The sequence below is a fragment of the Mustela lutreola genome, chromosome 10, assembly GCF_030435805.1.
Source record: "Mustela lutreola isolate mMusLut2 chromosome 10, mMusLut2.pri, whole genome shotgun sequence".
NCBI lineage: Eukaryota > Metazoa > Chordata > Mammalia > Carnivora > Mustelidae > Mustela > Mustela lutreola.
In genome coordinates this window covers 91887294-91905917 of record NC_081299.1, presented here as the reverse complement: position 1 = coordinate 91905917, position 18624 = coordinate 91887294, and the positions used below count along the sequence as shown (strand labels likewise).

Here is an 18624-nt window from a genome sequence, read left to right as displayed (position 1 = left end):
GATCGGTCCTGTATGTTGCGGACTGAGTGAGGCATGGGGTTTCTATTTCATACAACTTTAGGTCGGTTTTGAACTTTAGGTCTGTAGGGTTTGTGTATTTTTCTGATCTGTCTTTAGTCCTCATGGAGAAAGGTGTTATATAAGCTAATATCAATGGAGATAATAATTGCCTTTATTTGTTTTGGAAATTTCTTCTAAATTATAAGGACTGTTACCTCTAGATCTAGTACTTGAGGATTTGGTATAAATGCTTGTCTTATCTCTAGATAACTTTCATGTATTTGGAATTATTTTTAAACTTGAAAGATATTTGACTAACCAAAGCTTGGTATCTGACTTTAGGGGACATGAAGGCCATTTTAAGTGACGATATGTAGTTGGAATAGGTCCTGAAAGGCCCCCTGTAGAATTGCTTTAGCTGAATAGTACTTTAACATGATGTCCTGGGTTCACACCAGGAAGAGGTGGAAGAGGAAGGTGCACATTTGTGTTTTGAGGATGTTGTTGAAGACATTGGCTACATATCACACACTGTGCCCCTTTCATGAAAACCTTATTAGTGCAATTTTTTCTTATACTGTAGTCCCAGGAAAATTTGTACAATTATCTTAGAAGCTAACCTGTTTTCCTCTTGCTTTGGTTTCTGGGAAATTTAGCACTAAATTTGTAACCTGTGTTTAATAACCAGTTGTATTTGGGATACATTTTGTACACTAACTTCATTATACTCCTTTATCTTTAATCTTCTTTTGACATTCTGTTAAATTTCAACACATTTGTTGAATGCCTTTTTATGCTAGGCACCATGCATGATGTGAGGGATACAGAGATAAAAACAGTCTTCAGCTCTGGTCCTGGGATCGAGACCCGCATTGGGCTCTCTGCTCAGCGGGGAGCCTGCTTCCTCCTCTCTCTCTGCCTGCCTCTCCTTCTACTTGTGATCTCTCTCTGTCAAATAAATAAAATCTTTAAAAACAAAACAAAACAAAAAACAACCTGACACAACCCTGACCTTATGGAGTTTATAGTTTTTTTGGGGGAAAAGAAACATTAACAAAATACTCATGGAAATAAATATAAAAGAGGGAATTATTATAAGTATAATGAGGGAACATTACATGCTATGAGACCCTATAATAGTTCTAATTTCTCCTTTCCTGTATATGTTATATCCACTATAGTAGCAGAGATATACACACATATATACATATGTACATATTTCTTCATAGTAAATTTTATACTTCCATTTTCTTATAAAACCTCTTGTTCAGTATGATCAAATGGCTGATTATTCTTCCATTACCACAGTGTATTTGCCCAGTACTTATCATTGGACATTTAATTTATTTACAGTTATTAACTATTATAAACAAAATGTTCTGATTTTCATTTTTTTGAAAGCCAAGATTTCCTAGTAGGTGATGTTTTAGCAAGAAAAAAGGTACAACCCACCCCTCACACTCGAGAAGTTTGGGTAGAATCCTGTTTAATTAGTCAAGAAAAGAAGATCTTAACTGATAGCAAGAGGAACAGGAACAAGGTATAGCTGAGCTATCTTTCTTTGGGTCTACCCCTGCCGGTTACTCTGTCAGCATGGGACCGCATTTTGCCTACTCCAGAAATTTCGATTCCTGCTATAGCTCTATGCTTTTGTACCTGGGGCTAGGCTACCATTTTGAAACACTAACAGTCTTTGTGCTTCCATTTAAGGAAATATTTACAGATGATGAGGTCTTTTGGTCCTTCGACTAAATGCAGCCCTCACCAAGATCATCTCTCTAAGCAGAGCGAGGGAGGGAAGAACAAAGCAATTAGTGTCCAGGAATGACTATTTCCAAACATCATGTTTGCTGCAGTCTTGATGTTCTGGAACATCCATTATCTCTACATTTACTGATGAGGCTGAATAGTTTATTACAGGCTTCTCAGTCAGTTGTTTTTCTTGATCAATTTCTTGGTTGTATCCTTTGTCAAGTTTTCTGTGGGTCAAGTTTATCATTGTACTATCACTGACTAGTAATAGCTTCTTTTATACCAAGAATATTTTTGCATATGTTGAAAACACTTAATTCTGTTTGTCTTTGCTTTTTAATTGCCTTGTGATATTTTTAGCACAGTGATTAAGAGCACAGGCTTTGAGACACATCTTTGCCTCAGATCCTGTTCAGTGACATATTATCTGTGTACTTTAGTCAGGTTGCTTGTACATATTCTTGTGATTATCCCTGTTGTTCTTTTCATCTCGAAAAAGAGGAGATGTAAGGAATACATTGAATAATGCACATTTGCTATAGAAACTGGAAAACACAGATAACTTTAAAATGGAAAAAAAACCCTTGCATAATGCCTTTACCTATTGTTCTCATTTTCATATATGTAAGCAAGTAGTTATGTATATTATGTTAATCACAGTTATGGATATAGTATGGTAGCAACTTATTCTTCTATAATATATTGCAAATATATTATATGGCTAATATATATGTTCTTTTTCATTTCTGAGTGTTGTATTCTATGGCATAGGTGTATTATAATATGTTTCCTTATCTTTTAATTAAATCAATTCCAATTTTTAATTATTAAAAATGTTGTAATAAACCCTTCGTGATTATTTCTAATAAGTAGAATTTTATGTCAGAGGATTAGTAAATCTTTCAGGTTAAATTTCGGATATTTCTGTAGCTTGATCCACACTAGGTATTATTTGTTTTATCTCTTATTTAAATTTGCATTGCTTTTTGTTACCAGTAACTTAATCGTGTTTTATGTGTTTATTGACTGTTTCATTTCTTCTTTCTTAGTAAGTCGCTCTGTTGATTTCTTTGCTAATTTTTCAGTTGGGGTCTCCATTTTTTTCTTACAGATTTTTCAAGAACATTTATATATTGCAAGGACATTAATCCTTTATCATACACATCATGGATATTTTCCTACTTTCTGGGGTTTTTATTTGTTTGAGTTTTTTTTAGTTTCTAATTCAAGGAAAATTTGGGGTTTTTAAAAATAAATCCATTCAACTTTATTTTTTACATTTAAAGATTATGTAGCCATCAATATTTCCTTCAAGTGTTCAGGTTTCTATCTAAATTTTATATTCAGATGTAGAAATAAGGTGTATGAGGACAGAAGTTCTGTCCATCTTATTCCTCATTGCTGGCTGTGTTCATGGCACATCATAGGTATGTCATACATATTTGTCAAAGAAATAATATCAATCTTTAAGCTTTATATCCTTATAAAAATAGGTGATAGTAATGTAATTTCCTTAACCTTTTCAAAAACCTGGGAATGCATTTTCTGAAATATATTTATACTTTTTATTTTTTCTTTGTCTAGAACATTCTTCCTTTCACCTGCTGAATTCCTGATTATCTTTAGATCTCAATGCAAGCATTGTTTCTGTAGGAAAGCCTTCTTTGATAATCTGTTCACAAGGTCACTTTCCAAGTTGTAAGTTTTCCTAACACTGTCTTTGACACACCTGTAATTTCATAGTTGTTTATGGAATTACTTAGATATTTATTTTCCCCATCAGCACCAACCAACAAAAACTATGTTTCTGCTCATCGTTGTATCCCACTGCCTAGCACATATTATGTGTTTAACAAGTTTTTCATTTTTTGAGCAGATAAGTAAATGAACAGACTGTCACAAAAATCACATAGCACGTCTGTGCACATGTTTGGTCCCCTGCAAGACTTTATCTTCTCTATTATTGATCTTTCTGTTTGTCTTGTTGTCAGTCCCATACAGATTTAATAATGTACCTTTAAAAAACATTGTAGTATCTCTTAGATTATGATGACTTCCTACATACTCCCTATAATAATTTGTCTACGTTTTCACATTTTCCTAATTATCCTCACTCATTTATTCCCCTAGTTGAATTTTATAATGATTTCTCTTTTTTTCTTAAGATTTTATTTATTTATTTGACAGAGAGAGCACAAGTAGGCAGAGCAGCAGGCGGGGGGTGGGGAGGGTGGGGGAGAAGCAGGCTCCCCACTGAGCAGAGAGTCCGATGTGGAACTCGATCCCAGGATCCCGAGATCATGACTTGAGCTAAAGGCAGAGGCTTTAACCAACTGAGCCATCCAGGGGCCCCTATAATGATTTCTCAAGTTTAAAAAAAAAAAGAACAAAAACAACGGTGTGTGTGTTGCTGTGTTAACATGTGTTGGTTTGGGGGAAATGATCAGTTAACCCGAGAGACTGTGTATTTATAATAAAATATGCAAACTTCATATTCAGCAGTTAGCTTTTATGTACTTGAATACGCTTGATTTTCCTCTGTTAATCTTTAAATTTTATTCATATAGAACCTGAACATTTCATGCTAGGATTTTTCTTAGACATCTTTGTGCAGGAGAGAGTAAGCTTGGTAAGTTTAGGTTTGCTATCTTTAAAATAAGGGTCTGCTTACAGGATTGTCACTTGGCTGGCACTCTGGGAACTTCTGCTTTGAAATGTCTCCTCTTGTGCCAAGTAGTAAGGTCATTTGGTGTGCCAAGGGGACTAAATTTCATCGTGCCAGCCTAGCTAGACTTTTTTTGTTTTTTGTTTTTTAAACCATGTGATTTATGGTGAGCATCTGCTTTCCTTCTGGAAGGTTTTTTTGTTTTTTTTTTTTTAAATAAAAATATAATATATTTTTTATCCCCAGTGGTACAGGTCTGTGAATCGCCAGGTTTACACACTTCACAGCACTCACCATTCCTTCTGGGAGCTTTTCATGATTGTGGCTGATCATGCTGGTGATCATAATGGTGGGTCATGATGGTGGCCTGTGTGACCAACCTGTGAAAAAACTTGTACTTTGAATCTCAAGGAATGTTGCTGGGTAAAAACACTACCCATGTGTTCCTGCACTTCACTGCTGGAGAACGTTTGGAGCTTTAGAGATACATTTTTCCAGATATCATCTGATGTGTCGTGTCTTCTTACTAGTTTCATTAGTTTGCATTTCTTCTTCTGGTTTTTCCCGGTTGTCCCAATAATGTCATCTCCAAATGATAATTCTTGTGTTTTGTTTTTGTTTTGTTTTACAATATCTCTCACATTTATTTTTGTCCTATTACGTTGATCAGATCTTCCACAACAATGCTGAATAATTTGACTTCAGCAAACTTTCTTCACATGGCAAGTTCTGTGTACCTCTAGTGTATAGCCTTTGGCTTATGAGCGTTTGGGAAAGAAGATGCTTGCAAAGGACATGCTAGAACTTCAAACACTTTCTATGCCCTTGCTAGAAGTTGTAGCTTTATCCCTGTAGGCCATAGGAGCCAGCAGAAGTCTTAAAGGGAGGGAGTGACCTATTTTTATTTTTTGAAGGGAATTCTGGAAATAGTATGGGAGATGGCTTTAAGTAGGGAAAGAAAGAAGATGGAATGATTAAGAAGGCCTTTGTAACAATTTACTTGAGAGAAACTGAGGGATTGAATTAGGTACTAAGGAAAAAAGAATGGAACCCGAATTTTTGAGGAGGTATTTTTAAAGTTGAAACAATAGAAATTCATTATGGTTTCAGGAAAGGAGAAATCAGAACAGAAAAGGCGTTAAGGGAAGATGACTATGTAGAAGCTATGAGGGAGAGGGAAAAATTCGTTGCACCTCTCAAGTTTCCAGGCTAGAAGATAGAGTGAATGTCAGTGGTCAGAGTCCAGTGTATTAGAATTTGGTCAGAGTCCAGTGTATTAGGAAGGGTGTGGAGCTGAGTTTTGGATACCTGTGGAGCCCCTGGGAATGCAGACCCCGAGAATGGAGAAGGGGCCCAGGCTAAGGGGAGGCACATGGTCCTCAGCACAGTCTAACACAAAGCCAGATGAGAAGAGGCAAAAATCTAAGGAGAATGTGTCAAATTAAAAGGAGGTGTAAGAGCAGGAGCATACTTTGCCTTTTAAGTATTTGGTTGTTAATTGTATTACTAATGGGCCCTATATGAAGCTAAAGAAATGGGAACATTTTCCTGAGAAAGCTACCAGATTCCATTCAAGTTCTCACAAGTAAACTGTCATATATCAAAACAGGTTCCTTAAATGGAATCCTCTGAGGAGAGCTGTGTGACTGAGCAAGTGAGCTAACCTATATTTGACCCTCAGTTCTCATCTATAGATAACCCAGTCCCATATGGTCTTGCTGTGTTCGCTCTTGCTTCATTACAAGGAATGCTCTCTCTAGTGGTCACAGAGATTTTTCTAGTCAACGAAATGTGGTATTAACCCCTGTGTAAGATTTCACCTCTTTCTTTGGTCCCTGCCAACCTCTGCTACCTCATCTCTTTCATCTCTCTTTTTCACTCACTGTGCTCTGGCTAAGGGATCCTTCTTTCCGTTCAGGCCTTGGGATCTCTGCTTATGATAGGTACTTAATATGAATGAGTGACTCTGGCTTCTAGGTTTGTTGTGAGAAGTTAATGTGAAAAAATATATGAAGAGCCTGTTAATGTGCCTGGTGCATTACAAGTGTTCAATAAATACCACTTTTGGTCATTTTTGTCATTTTTGTTCTTGTGTTACCCACCTGTAACTCTAATAGTTCTCTACTCCGATCTCTCTTTCCAACTCTTCCCATCCAGCCAACTTACTATCTTTGGTTTTTGCCTCCCCACAGGCTGTAGTCCATGTGTGCTGCTACCTCTCTTCATTTGGCACTTGATATGATTTCATCTAATTCCTTAGACTTTTTGCATACATGTATTCTCCTGGGCAACCCTGTTTCTTATCAAGCATCTGTGGATTTCTGGTCAAAAGGACACAGAGCATATAACTGCCTTCCTGTGTAAAATTCTCAGGAGAATGGGAATCCTCCAGGGACTAGGTCCCAAGACTACGAAGGGATTCTTAAAACACATAAGGCACTGTTCTGATTACATCATTATTTTGTGGATTTGGAATCAGCAGCTTGTAAATGGTAGCCAGTGCTTATTGAACACTAACTCTGGGCCAGGCAAAGTCCTAAGCGCTTTACTTACGTTATCTTGATTTATGGATTTATTTTATGAGTATTCCTGTCATACTTACTAACAGGCCCAAGGTCATGCTGATAGTGACTTACAAGTTAGCATTTAAGCCCAGGTGGTCTAATTTCAGATTCCTGCCCTCAGCTATACTTTTGTAGCAGTTCCTTGATCACAGAGTTAACTCTTACTCTTTAGTGTTTAATTTTAAATTTAGAAAATAATATACAGTTATAGGTTTTTTTTTTTTGTTTTTTTTTTTTTAATCTTAAATTCCAGTAGCTCCTCCCTACCATTTTGAGTCTCATTTCACTTATGGCAACTACTATTAACAATATTTTCAGGATTGGTTTTTCTTTCTTGTCTTTTTCTTTTCTTTTCTTTTCTTAAACTCCTTAGTGTGATTCTCCTCCCAGCTTTTTGTTTCCAAAAACTTAGCTTATTCCTAGTTGGCTCATGAAAGTAACTGATGGCGGGTGTTCCACCTCTGCCACAGGCAAGCTTATAAAATTAGTTAAATTCGGGGCACCTGGGTGGCTCAGTGGGTCAATCTTCTGCCTTCGGCTCAGGTCATGATCTCAGGGTCCTGGGATCGAGCCCCACATCAGGCTCTCTGCTCAGAGGGAAGCCTGCTTCCTCCTCTCTCTGTGCCTGCCTCTTTACCTACTTGTGATCTCTCTGTCAAATAAATAAATAAAATTTAAAAAAAATTAGTTAAATTCTTACTTGTTTGGGATCCATTTACATTTCTAAAGAAGACCTACTTTTCGTTTACAGTGCCAGGCTGATGAATTCTTCAAGTTCCCAGGACTCTGTAAACTGTTACTTGACAATCCATGTGTGACTCTATCACCTTGGTGTTGAGAGAAAAATGAGCAACAGGCCTTCCTGGCTAAGGAAATGGGGTTTGATGTTCTTTCAATGCATGGCTTTATGGACTCAATATTCTCATGAAGAGAGTTTTGCTTTTAGAACCTTATCTTTTCTGTACTTGTCTATTCATGAAGAGCTATAATTTTTAATCAGGGACACAAAAATACCACGATGGAAATGGCCATGGTTTTCAGCATGCAGAAGAACATTTTCCTAAAAAGTGAGGTCACCAGAAGCATGGAGCTGAGAAATCCCAGATGGCACTAATATTTGATTTCATTTTTAGCACGCTCATATTCAGCAGATGGATTGGAAGGCTGACCTCTCTGACACTTCCGCATCACTGCCTGCTACTCCAATTGCCTTTGCGCATGTTTTTTCATAACACTTCTCCTGGTCCCTCGGAGATTGATGCCTGGTCGCCCGCCTGCGCTAGGCTTCATTACACCAAGGCTACGTGTGGTTGAGAGTTGCCGTATTCTATAAAAGGGGAGAAATCCTAGCTCATCAGTGTCTCAGACTTTTCACACACTCTCAAATTGCTTGTAACGTGTTGGAGAGCATCATCTTAGATTTCCTGATATACCTCCGATTTAGATCTGTTTTTTAGTCTTTTTCTAATTTTTCTGCTTTCTTCTGTGACATAGATAAATTTATGATTACTATTTAAAAAAAAAACTTCTCTGAACATGGTTAATTGACTGTTTCCAACAATCTAATTATATTAAGGTGAATATTGTTGAATTCCTCTTTGCACAGAAGCTTCGGGGGCAAAGAGAATGAACCTGGGTTGGAGGGCCAAGCTCTGCCATTTCTTTCACTTTAGTATTGTCCTCAGTTTCCTTGTTTGTAAATTACTGATATCATTAGTTCTATGTCATTAGGATTGGTGTGAAGGTTAAGCAGACTAACAAACATCATGTGATCCTCACAGCATTGGCACAAAGTTAGTTTGGTTGTGTCATTTTTTTTTTTTTTTAAATCTTACGTTCATTATGGTAGTTTGTGGTATGCCTCACAGATTCTTTTGCATATGCAGCTAATAAAAATAAAATCTAGGGCACCTGGGTGGCTCAGTGGGTTAAGCCTCTGCCTTCAGCTCAGGTCATGATCTCAGGGTCCTGGGATTGAGCCCCATCTCAGGCTCTCTGCTCAGTGGGGAGTCCCCTCCCCCCTCAACCCCACCTGCCTCTCTGCCTACTTGTGATCTCTCTGTCAAAAAAAAAAAAAAATCTAAAATACAGTTTTGTTGATTTTTATTTGGATTACAAGGAAGGCAAATTGTTAAGGAGGAAGTTTTTGATAATCAGACTGATGTTTTGTTTCAAAACTTTTTACAAAATTACTTTATTCACTTTACAGATGATTACATCATCCACATACCTATTTAGAGATGGCTTCTGTGGGGTTGAAGCACCCTTTTTCCCTCCTGCCCGCCCTCTCTCTCTAGTTTATATTTCAGTGACATGGCTGGGGAAGCTATCACACAGCATGAATATCCAGCAGGTTTTTGTGTTTGTCCTGGCAGGTTGACCTCTGTGGCCATTCTGTAGAGTTCTCTGGGAACCCTCCATTCTGAGGAGGATTAGTTTGCTTAAATCCTTACATGTTGCTGCTATGCACGCAACCAGATTTTGGTGCATATTTTAATGCAAAGCCTACTTTTGGCTTAGAAAACTGCATATTTAATAACCTTTTTGTTTGAATCAGATCTCTACCCCATGTAATGTTGATGAATTTAGGTTTTAGAGGACTAGACTGCTATTTTGTTATGAAACTTTCTTTAGGAAGTTACTTTTTTTTTCCCTTTTTATAGATCGAACATAAGGCCAGACTACGCAGACTCCAATTTCCATGAGTTCAAGATGCACACCTTCAATCGGGTTACATCCTGCAAAGTCTGCCAGATGCTCCTGAGGTAAGCTTGCTTGGTCCTGGTTTTCACTTTAAATGAGCTGCTATAATTGCTCAGTGTCTCAGACTTTTCTAATATCCCAGCCAAAATGTTCTGAAGTGGGGAAATGGCCTTGATGGTTTTGAGCCAACAGATCTTTCCTTAGCCTCCTACCTGGATGCTTCCTTCTGAACCCCAGAAGACCCTCTCCCTTGCTGAGAAGACTTTGTCAAGCTCCGTGTTCCCTTGTTTTTCTTTTTTTGTGCTCATGGTTTCATAGAGGCAGCGTTTAGCACCTTTTAACATATCACTCTCTAATTTTACCTTTCAGAGGAACATTTTATCAAGGCTATTTATGTTTTAAGTGTGGCGCGAGAGCACACAAAGAATGCTTGGGAAGAGTAGACAATTGTGGCAGAGTTAATTCTGCTGGTAAGTCATGTTTATTGTTGTGATTTTCCTTTTAATTAGGATATAAAACTTGATAAACATCATTAAGACCTAATTTACTCTTAATAATGTGTTTATGGTGACAGATCTGCTTTTGAAACTATCATTTATAAGGACAATTAAAAAAATGTTTTAAATTCCTGTGACTTTTATACGTACCTGGGAGGCAGAAGCCCTTTGGGGGTGGGGAGCCTTGGAAGATTTTAGGCCACCCATTTTATTCAGCCTGACCCCTGAGTCTCACTAGTGCTGTAAAAATATAGCCAAAGCACACAAATGGAGAAACAAAAACAAAACCGGAAAAAAAAATTTTTTTTTCACTTCTTTCTTTAGTCCTTAAATTTCTCCCTTGTTCTCTTAAATATTCAGCTCAGAAATGGTAATGATGCCAGAAGTAAACATCACACAGACTAATTCATGAATTAATGAATTGAATACATTGTCATTTTGCAGCATTTAACAGAGAGCATGTATCCTTTGGATTTTATGTAAATATTTTCCCCTTGGTTTTTAATAGTAATGCTCCATGATTGTTACATGAGCCAGTTGCTAAGACTGTTGGCAATTATGCATTCAGTAGCCTTTTGCCTCTCTCTGCTCCTCTTGGGCTCTCTTCCTTCTCTTTCTTTTCTGGCCTCTTTATACTTTCTCTTTCTTCTTCCTTCTCTTTGTCCTTTTCCCCTGAGTTTCTCTTGTGTTTTATCAATAAGACCTTTCAAAATCAGTAAAACTTTTTGAACAGAAGAAAGAGATCTTTAACAGCTTGAGTTCAAAAGGTAGCTATGTCAACCTTTGATTTTCCCAAAGGAAAAGGTGGACATTGAATTATTTTGGATAATATGAAGAAGAGTGAAACAGAATAATAGCTCATTTCAGAGCTGAGTTCAGAAAATGGGCAGTTGTAGAAAAGTTGTTAATCCCATTAGAGGACTGGGATCACAGCTCATTCCTCTCACTCTGCTCCTCTGGTGGATGGTTTTTAAGATTCCCATGAGCCATGAGCTCTCCATACCAGGCACGGGCAGCTGCAAGGAGGAGCATCCCGCGCTGGTTGAGCACCTGCACTGGGCTGTCTGCCAGGCCTGTCCTGCACAAACTCATTCAGTCCTTGGGACAATGCTTCCCATTTTCTGATGGGAGTCAGTGTTCATGCAATTGACTTCAAGTCTGCTAAGACAAGGAGACAAGATCAGCCACCCATTAAGGTTTCTGAAGGTCAGATAGAGTTGACAAAGTTATGAAGTAGAAATGTTATATGTTATTATTATTGTTCTTCCATTGTCCACTTGCTACATCTTATCACTTAAATTTTTGTTGTTCTGTCTTTATTTGCCCCATCCTTTAATCTCTTTGAGGACAATTAACATATTAGGTGTTGGTGGTAGGCTAATGTGTTTTTATAAAGCAACCCCTGCCCCCTCACCCCCCGCTGCAAGCCCTGTCTTAGGAGTTTCAGTCTGTGAGGAATGGGAAGTGATCTCATAGTTGGCATGGTTCTTGTCTTCTACTGGAAGAGTGTAGGAGAGTAGTTGAGAGTCAAGCAGAAATGGTGGAAAATCTCCTCTTGCCCTTTGCTAGCTATGCAAGCTTAGGGGTGTTACTTAAGCATTCTGAGGTTTTGTGTATTCTTCTATAAAAAGGAAATAAGAGGATTATCTTGGGGGTCAAATGAAGCAATGTTGATGCTTAGCACAATGTCTGGGTACAATAAAAATTCAGTGTTTCAATCCAGGATGTTATGATGAGAAGTCTGTTTTTATTTTTTGGAGTTTTTTGTTTTGTTTTTGTTTGTTTTGTTTTTGTTTCTTTAAAGGCATGGGTTTAATCTGTATTTTTGCTGTGTTTTTATGATGTGGAGCGAGCGTGAATTGAAGAAATAGCTCTGAACTTTGAAGTGATATAAGTGAATGATGCTAAAGGACTAAATTTTTAATTTTTGCTTGGAAAAAAAGATCAATAGGAAACAGTTGAGAATTCCTGATCAAGCAGATTAAAAAAAAAAAAAATGCATTCCCTGTCTAAGTCATTATTCCAGTATCCTCTGGCCTTCTGTGAGTAATGCTGGGCTGGGAGACTGTGTGTGATGGCAGGAAAGTCCACAAGGTCTAGAGTCTTGGTCTGGTTGGAATCCCTCTCAATGCTTACGCACTGGGTGACTTTGAAAACCGTTATTTCACCTTCGTAAGTCTTAATTTTTTCCCTTCTAAAACCAGGATAATAAAGACACCTAGTCTTTAAGTTTATATTCTTTTCAAATAAATACAAAGTACCAGGTACTGTTCTAAGTATATTACTGCTGTCAACTCACTTAGTCCTGTGTGAATCTTTTAAAGCTGGAATTATTGCTATTCTTGTCTTAATATGAGAAACCAAGGCATGGAGAAATAAGTAACTTGCCTTAGTCGCTTGAGCAATAGAGCAAAGATGCAAATCCAGGCAGTCCAACTCCTGAGCTTGTTCTGAAGCCCCCTGAGTTCTGCTCAGCTGTTTTCTCTGAGAAAGAGAGTTTCTACATTTTTTTATGCAAAAATACTTCTAAATTCAATTAAATTAGTAACTACCAAATATATTTAGGTTTCAGTGCTTTGAAGTGCTGTGAGAAATTCAGGCCTCCCTGAGACTATGCTTGCATTTTTTCCCCATCAGGCGTCTCAGAGCTAGAAGATTAAGACACCTTCAGTTCTAGAATCTCTTAAGATGAGGAAACTGAGTTATAAAAGTAAGAAAAGGCCATTATGCCCTGCAGGTTATAGATAATGCCTGCTTATACAAATATCATTTTTTATTTTTATTTTTATTTTTTTTCTTTAAAGTTTTTATTTATTTGTCAGAGAGAGAGAGAGAGCGCGAGCGAGCACAGGCAGACAGAATGGCAGGCAGAGGCAGAGGGAGAAGCAGGCTCCCTGCCGGACAAGGAGCCCCATGTGGGACTCGATCCCAGGACGCTGGGATCATGACCTGAGCCGAAGGCAGCTGCTTAACCAACTGAGCCACCCAGGCGTCCCCAAATATCATTTTTTAAAAAGATTTGTTTATTTATTAGAGAGAGAGAGAGAGATCACAAGTAGGCAGAGAGGCAGACAGAGAGCCTGATGCAGGGCTCGATCCCAGGACCCTGAGATGATGACCTGAGCTGAAGGCAGAGGCTTTAACCCACTGAGCCACCCAGGCGCCCCACAGATAATATCATTTATTAAAAGGTAGTATAATTCTCTAAACTCTGTTATAGAATTCACTATAAAGCAGGAAAAAAAATGTAAGTCGTAAGTCTCTGGCTAAATTTACTTTTTGGAGTTTTAAACATAATTCTCTTTCTCTCTTGATTTTCTGCCTTGCACCCAATGTTGTCCTCCATTCTTGTGTTTTATGCATCTGTGTCTCACTCTCTTTCTGTCTTTTCCTGCCCAAGATTTTAAGAGACTGATGGTATTGAATGCTCATAGTCTGTTAATTAGCGGTATGAAGTGGTAAGAACCTGTCAGGAGGCTTCTCTCTTTTGCCTCCAGATGAGGATTTGATGGGCAGCCCTTCAGAGTAAAAGGCCTTGCTTATCCTGATGAAGAGGAGTCAGTTATAGCATCAGCAGCTGGGGGTTCTGGGGGTAAACTTCTCCTTTCATCCATCCACTCACAGGTAAGACCTGGAGAGCCCAGCATCAGTGACAGCATCTGTCTGGTCCCCCACAGTTCTAGAAAATTCTATTGTGCATTCTTTCTGTTCCTTTTGTTTCAACTCAGTTGGCTCCTGGAGTGTCCCCCCAAAGACCCCTTGTAATACAATGTGGGGACTCAAATTAGAGTGTGTTTTTTAAATATTCGAACAGAGGCAGTGGACACCATTGCTGTCTACCCAGACACAGGGACCTGATAAGGCTGGCCTTCCAGGGTGTTGGGCCCTGGGAAGAGGCAGGGGTTGGGCAGATTTTTCCTCTTCTCCCTTTTTTTTTTTTAACTCCCTTAAAGAAATTGGATTAAGTGTTTGTTTGTTTTCCAGTGATGGATTGTCCTAAAACAAAACAAAACAAACACTCCTAAACAGATGCCCTCTAAAAGTTAGAAGTTTTGACATCCTGTCTTTGAACTACCCCCTTCCCGCGCTGCAGTGGGTAGTAAGTGTGGGTAGAGTGTGAGTTTGAACTTGATGGGTTTGATGTGAGTGTGGTAGAACAGGCAGTTTTGCTAACATGGGCAAGCTAGGCCTTATGAGTATTTCCCAGCCCGCAGAGAACCAACATTGGCTGAAGTTTTCTACAGTCCAGGAGCTGGATACAGCAAGAACTGCTTGCACTAGTTGAGAGTGTAATTTCCTTGACTGGTTTGACATTGGGGGAAGTATGGATGTAGGAGGAGGGCAGGAGGAAGGGCAAGATGCTTCAAGGGCTGGAGACATAGGTCACTCGGATAGGGTTCTTTCTGGAGGAGAGTGTGACATCATTTCAGGAGAACTTGACTATTTAAACAGCTAATTTTAAATAAATGAATAGTATTGATTTAATATCAATAGGTGACTTGAGATTGACCTCAACTTTACAGAGCTCTGTAACTCTTTTGCTTATTATAGTCTAACTATATTATCAGGAAGTGAAGAGAGATACTGATCAGCTCAGAGTGAGTCGGGGAGTCTACTTGAGGCCCAGAAGGCTGTGTCTAGTAGAAATGGTTACATTATAAACATTGGGTAGTTGGGGTAGAGGCAGTTCCAGAAAGTGGAGCATGCCATTTTCACTCAATATTGGTCCAGGCAGAGAAGAGGGAGTAGTTGAACAAAATGACACAGTAACTGAGGGGCTAAATGAAGGTGAGAGAACCTTCCATTCTACCTTCTAACTGCCAAGTGTGCTGGTCATCACATTCCAGACCTCACCTAACTTGACCTTTCTCTTTTATTTGGCACTGTTAACCATTCTCCTTGACGCACTCCTTCACATCCTGTCACATCCCCCATATCATCCTCTGGATATCCGATTCCCTGGCATTAGCTATAACCAACATCCAGGTAGATAAGTCACCAGTTCCACATAAGGTTTTTCTCCTGAACTTTGGATTCAAAATGTCTATATTCTTCTCACATTTCCCTTCCCAGGTGCCCTGCAGTGACTTCAAATTTCAAACCAACCTCATTAGTCACTAACACAAACTTTCTCCACCTACTCCTTGTCTTAAAGGTCCAACATCCATACACTCACCTGAGCCTAGGTGTCAGCCTTGGTTTACCCACCTCTCTCATCTTCATTCACTTACCAGTTCTTTCTTCTCCTCCTAAGGCTCTCTAGAATCCACTGATATGATACTGTTATAGTTAAAAAAAAAAAATTTCCGTGTCACTTGTTTGGACAACTACAAAAGTTTCTTAACTCTTGCTGTTAATTATACTCTTTCTATATGATTTCCAACATGATCTCTATTAAAAATCAGTTCTGATTGTGTGATTCTACTGCTCCATTCCTTGCAGTATAATGCCCAAACTTCAGTTGCACTGGAGCCTCTCACTGATCGGAACCATATTTAACTGATGCTCTGACCTCTGGGAAACCCTGGTAGATGGATAAGTGAGTAGACAGACTGACAAACAGATGGAGAGATTAATGATAGAAGTGTAGCACCAGGGTTTCTGGGCCCTGAGGATCACTGTAGTATTAGAACCAGAAGCAGGAGGCTGTGGGAGATTGGACAGGTTTTGATTCTGCCCTTGTAGAGACCAGAGTCCGACTGGATGTAGGATAAGTGAAATAAAAACCTTATCTAAATCCCTGGCTGGTACTTTAAGAATGAAAGATGGAAAGTTGGCAGACCCTTTGCATTCCTTTCTGATACTTATGTAAGGGAAGTCTCTTGCCCTGAGCATCAGCCATCAGGCCTTTGACAGGGGAACCTAGGTGAAGCTATGAGGTACCAAGAAAGAGAACTAGCTCGTAAAATGCCTGGTGACAAAAATACGCCAGTTTCTGGGGAAGTATACTCCCTGATCCAGTCAATTCCATTTTTAGAATTCTTGCTTGGCTCTTACTATTTCCTCCCCTTGAAACAGTCTCCCTTTTCTCCTGACAGTTCCAAAATCTATTCTTCCTTTACTTCCTCTCCAAACCCTTTGCCAATCCCTTTCTCTCACCTTGGCCACCCAACAGTCATGTGACTTAAATTGTTTGCTAATTAGTTAGTGTATAGATTTTATATATTTGCCAATGTTGGTAACGAAAACACCCCTGAAAGCCTCCCGATCCCATTGGCTTTAATTCGTAAACATTTATTTTTCACACATGAACTATTGACTGTGGATTCCAAGGGAGCTTCCTTCTAAGTAATGGCTTAGGGATCCAAGCTGGTTCTTGGATCTTCTGATGATGTAGAATCAACACATGGCTTCCTGGGTAGCTGTTCTTAAAACCCCTAGACTGAAGTGATAGCACTTTTTTTTTTTTTTTTTTTTAAATCACAGTGTATTGGTTAATACTACTTAAATGGCCTCAACTTAATTACAAGGGGGAAGTGGGCAATGTAGTGGGGTGCATGACGTGTTTGGTAGGCATGACCGTCTCTGCCACTCTTCATTGCCTCTGGGGGACTATATGCTCCTTCACTGTAGGTAATGTGTTTCTCATTTTTTGTATTCATCCCTTATCCAAAGTGAGGGTACTTAACCTCAAATCATTACTCCATTTTCCCAAAGTAGGTATATCTTAGCCAAACACTGTCTTTAATGGTGCTGGATGTGGTTAGATACCAACGAGTAAGCATATGAAATAGCTCTTGGGCGTTTCTTCTTGTGGAAGTTAAGCCTGTGGATGTTGTCTTCCCTGAATTTGGAAACCTTTTATATTTCATGCTCTATCTCCCTTAAATTTACCTAGTCTTCATTCATCCTCAAAATAATAATTACTTGGCAAAAATGCAGTGCATTTGTGAATGAAGGAAGTAATTCATTCATATTAATATTTGACTATGACAGATTATTAACTCAAATGCTTTTGAAGTATGAAGAAAAGGTGCTTTAAGTTTTTTTTTTTTTAAGACAAACTATGCAACCTGGAAACAAATTTGAAGGTTGGATGATTAGTTTATGTCTTAACACTTTAGAATTTGCATGGATATAAAGGGCGGGCCATTTCACTCTCTAATTTTCACTGAACTTGAGTTGACTCCTCCACGTTCACCATGGCAACTTCAATGATCAGCACGTACATGGGCTCTGAAGTATGCTGCCAAAACTTTCCAACCTTAATAATGAATAGGTATGAACTCCATTATATAAGCCTCTCTCAACAAGTCACTGCAAAGCTCATGTAATTCTAGAGAGGTACTGCTTTCTCATAGCACACCACTGTGAAGGTCTAATCCGAAACTGTAATCTTATGGGGACATTTGTGTTTTCCCCTGCTAAAACCCTGTTGGTTCCCTTCTTACCTTGACATTGAGCAATATCACTTGCTTTGCATGCTCTCAGTTTAAACAAAGAAAGTAGCACTGGAAGGCAAATATTGCTAGAGCAGACAACTTTGGTTTAATGCATCTTTTCCTTTAGTAGGAATGCAAGCCTCAGCTGCTCTAATACTTAACCGAAGCAGGTCCCCGTTTGAGTCTCTGTTTAATCGCTCTTTTATCTAGGCCAGCTGCTGCTCCTGCTGCTGCTATAGCTGTTCCTAATTGGAAGCGAGTTGCCTTGGTATCCTATCAGTTTAAACCGGCAAGATTGCTACCTAGAACCTGCACCCCAAACAGGCATCAGAAATAGCTCCTTTATAAATAGTATTGCAGTGTTTTATCAAAAGAGATAAGCTTTTATTATATAATTTTATTTCAGTCTTGTACCGCTAGGTATTTTATCAGATTATTTTTACACGAACTGAGGCTTGATCATTGATTTCGTAATGAAAAAATGACTTTGGTTTTACTTCATATTACTTAAAGCCTTTCCCATAAATTAGTCCTCTTTTTTAACTTACTGAGAAAATTTCATACTCAAGGATAGTTATTATTCCTTCCACTTAACTATTTAGATAAGTTTAATGATCTATTGATGATTATTAAAGTGAACTGGAAAATATTATGCAGTTATATTTCCATTAGAGCTACTGAGAAGACTCGAAATCAAAGCCTCTTTCCAAGTATCATTTTTTTTTTTCAAAATAAGATTGCTGTAGATCCAGTTGATGAACACATTTGTATAAGTTCAAAATTTAATCAGTGCAACTGTCTTTTAATGTTTTACAAAAATATCACATTAGCCATGATGACAAGGCACCTTCAAAAGCTATAGTGGTTATTACTTTTCTGTGGCCCCTTTTGAGAGAAACAGTTTTACTGGACATTGATTTGTTTAGTTTTAACAAATAGAACTTCAGATAAGGGACAAAGCAAACTGTGCAATCATGTATGCACTGAGAGCCACTTGTATTGGCAAAACAAATATAATAGGACTGAATTTTTTGTTTAAACAAATGAATTGTATTAAGTGA

The 18624-nt window shown here is 38.4% G+C and overlaps 1 protein-coding gene across 4 annotated transcripts in view; it reads left to right on the top strand.

Moving 5' to 3' along the window:
• VAV3 (vav guanine nucleotide exchange factor 3) overlaps window positions 1-18624 on the top strand; it is a 360704-nt gene that overhangs the window by 223657 nt on the left and 118423 nt on the right. For all 4 annotated transcript variants that reach the window (XM_059137589.1, XM_059137591.1, XM_059137588.1 and 1 more), the window contains 2 exons: window positions 9645-9746; window positions 10054-10154. In XM_059137589.1, coding sequence (XP_058993572.1) covers window positions 9645-9746; window positions 10054-10154 — 203 coding nt within the window. The remainder of the gene's footprint in view (window positions 1-9644; window positions 9747-10053; window positions 10155-18624) is intronic.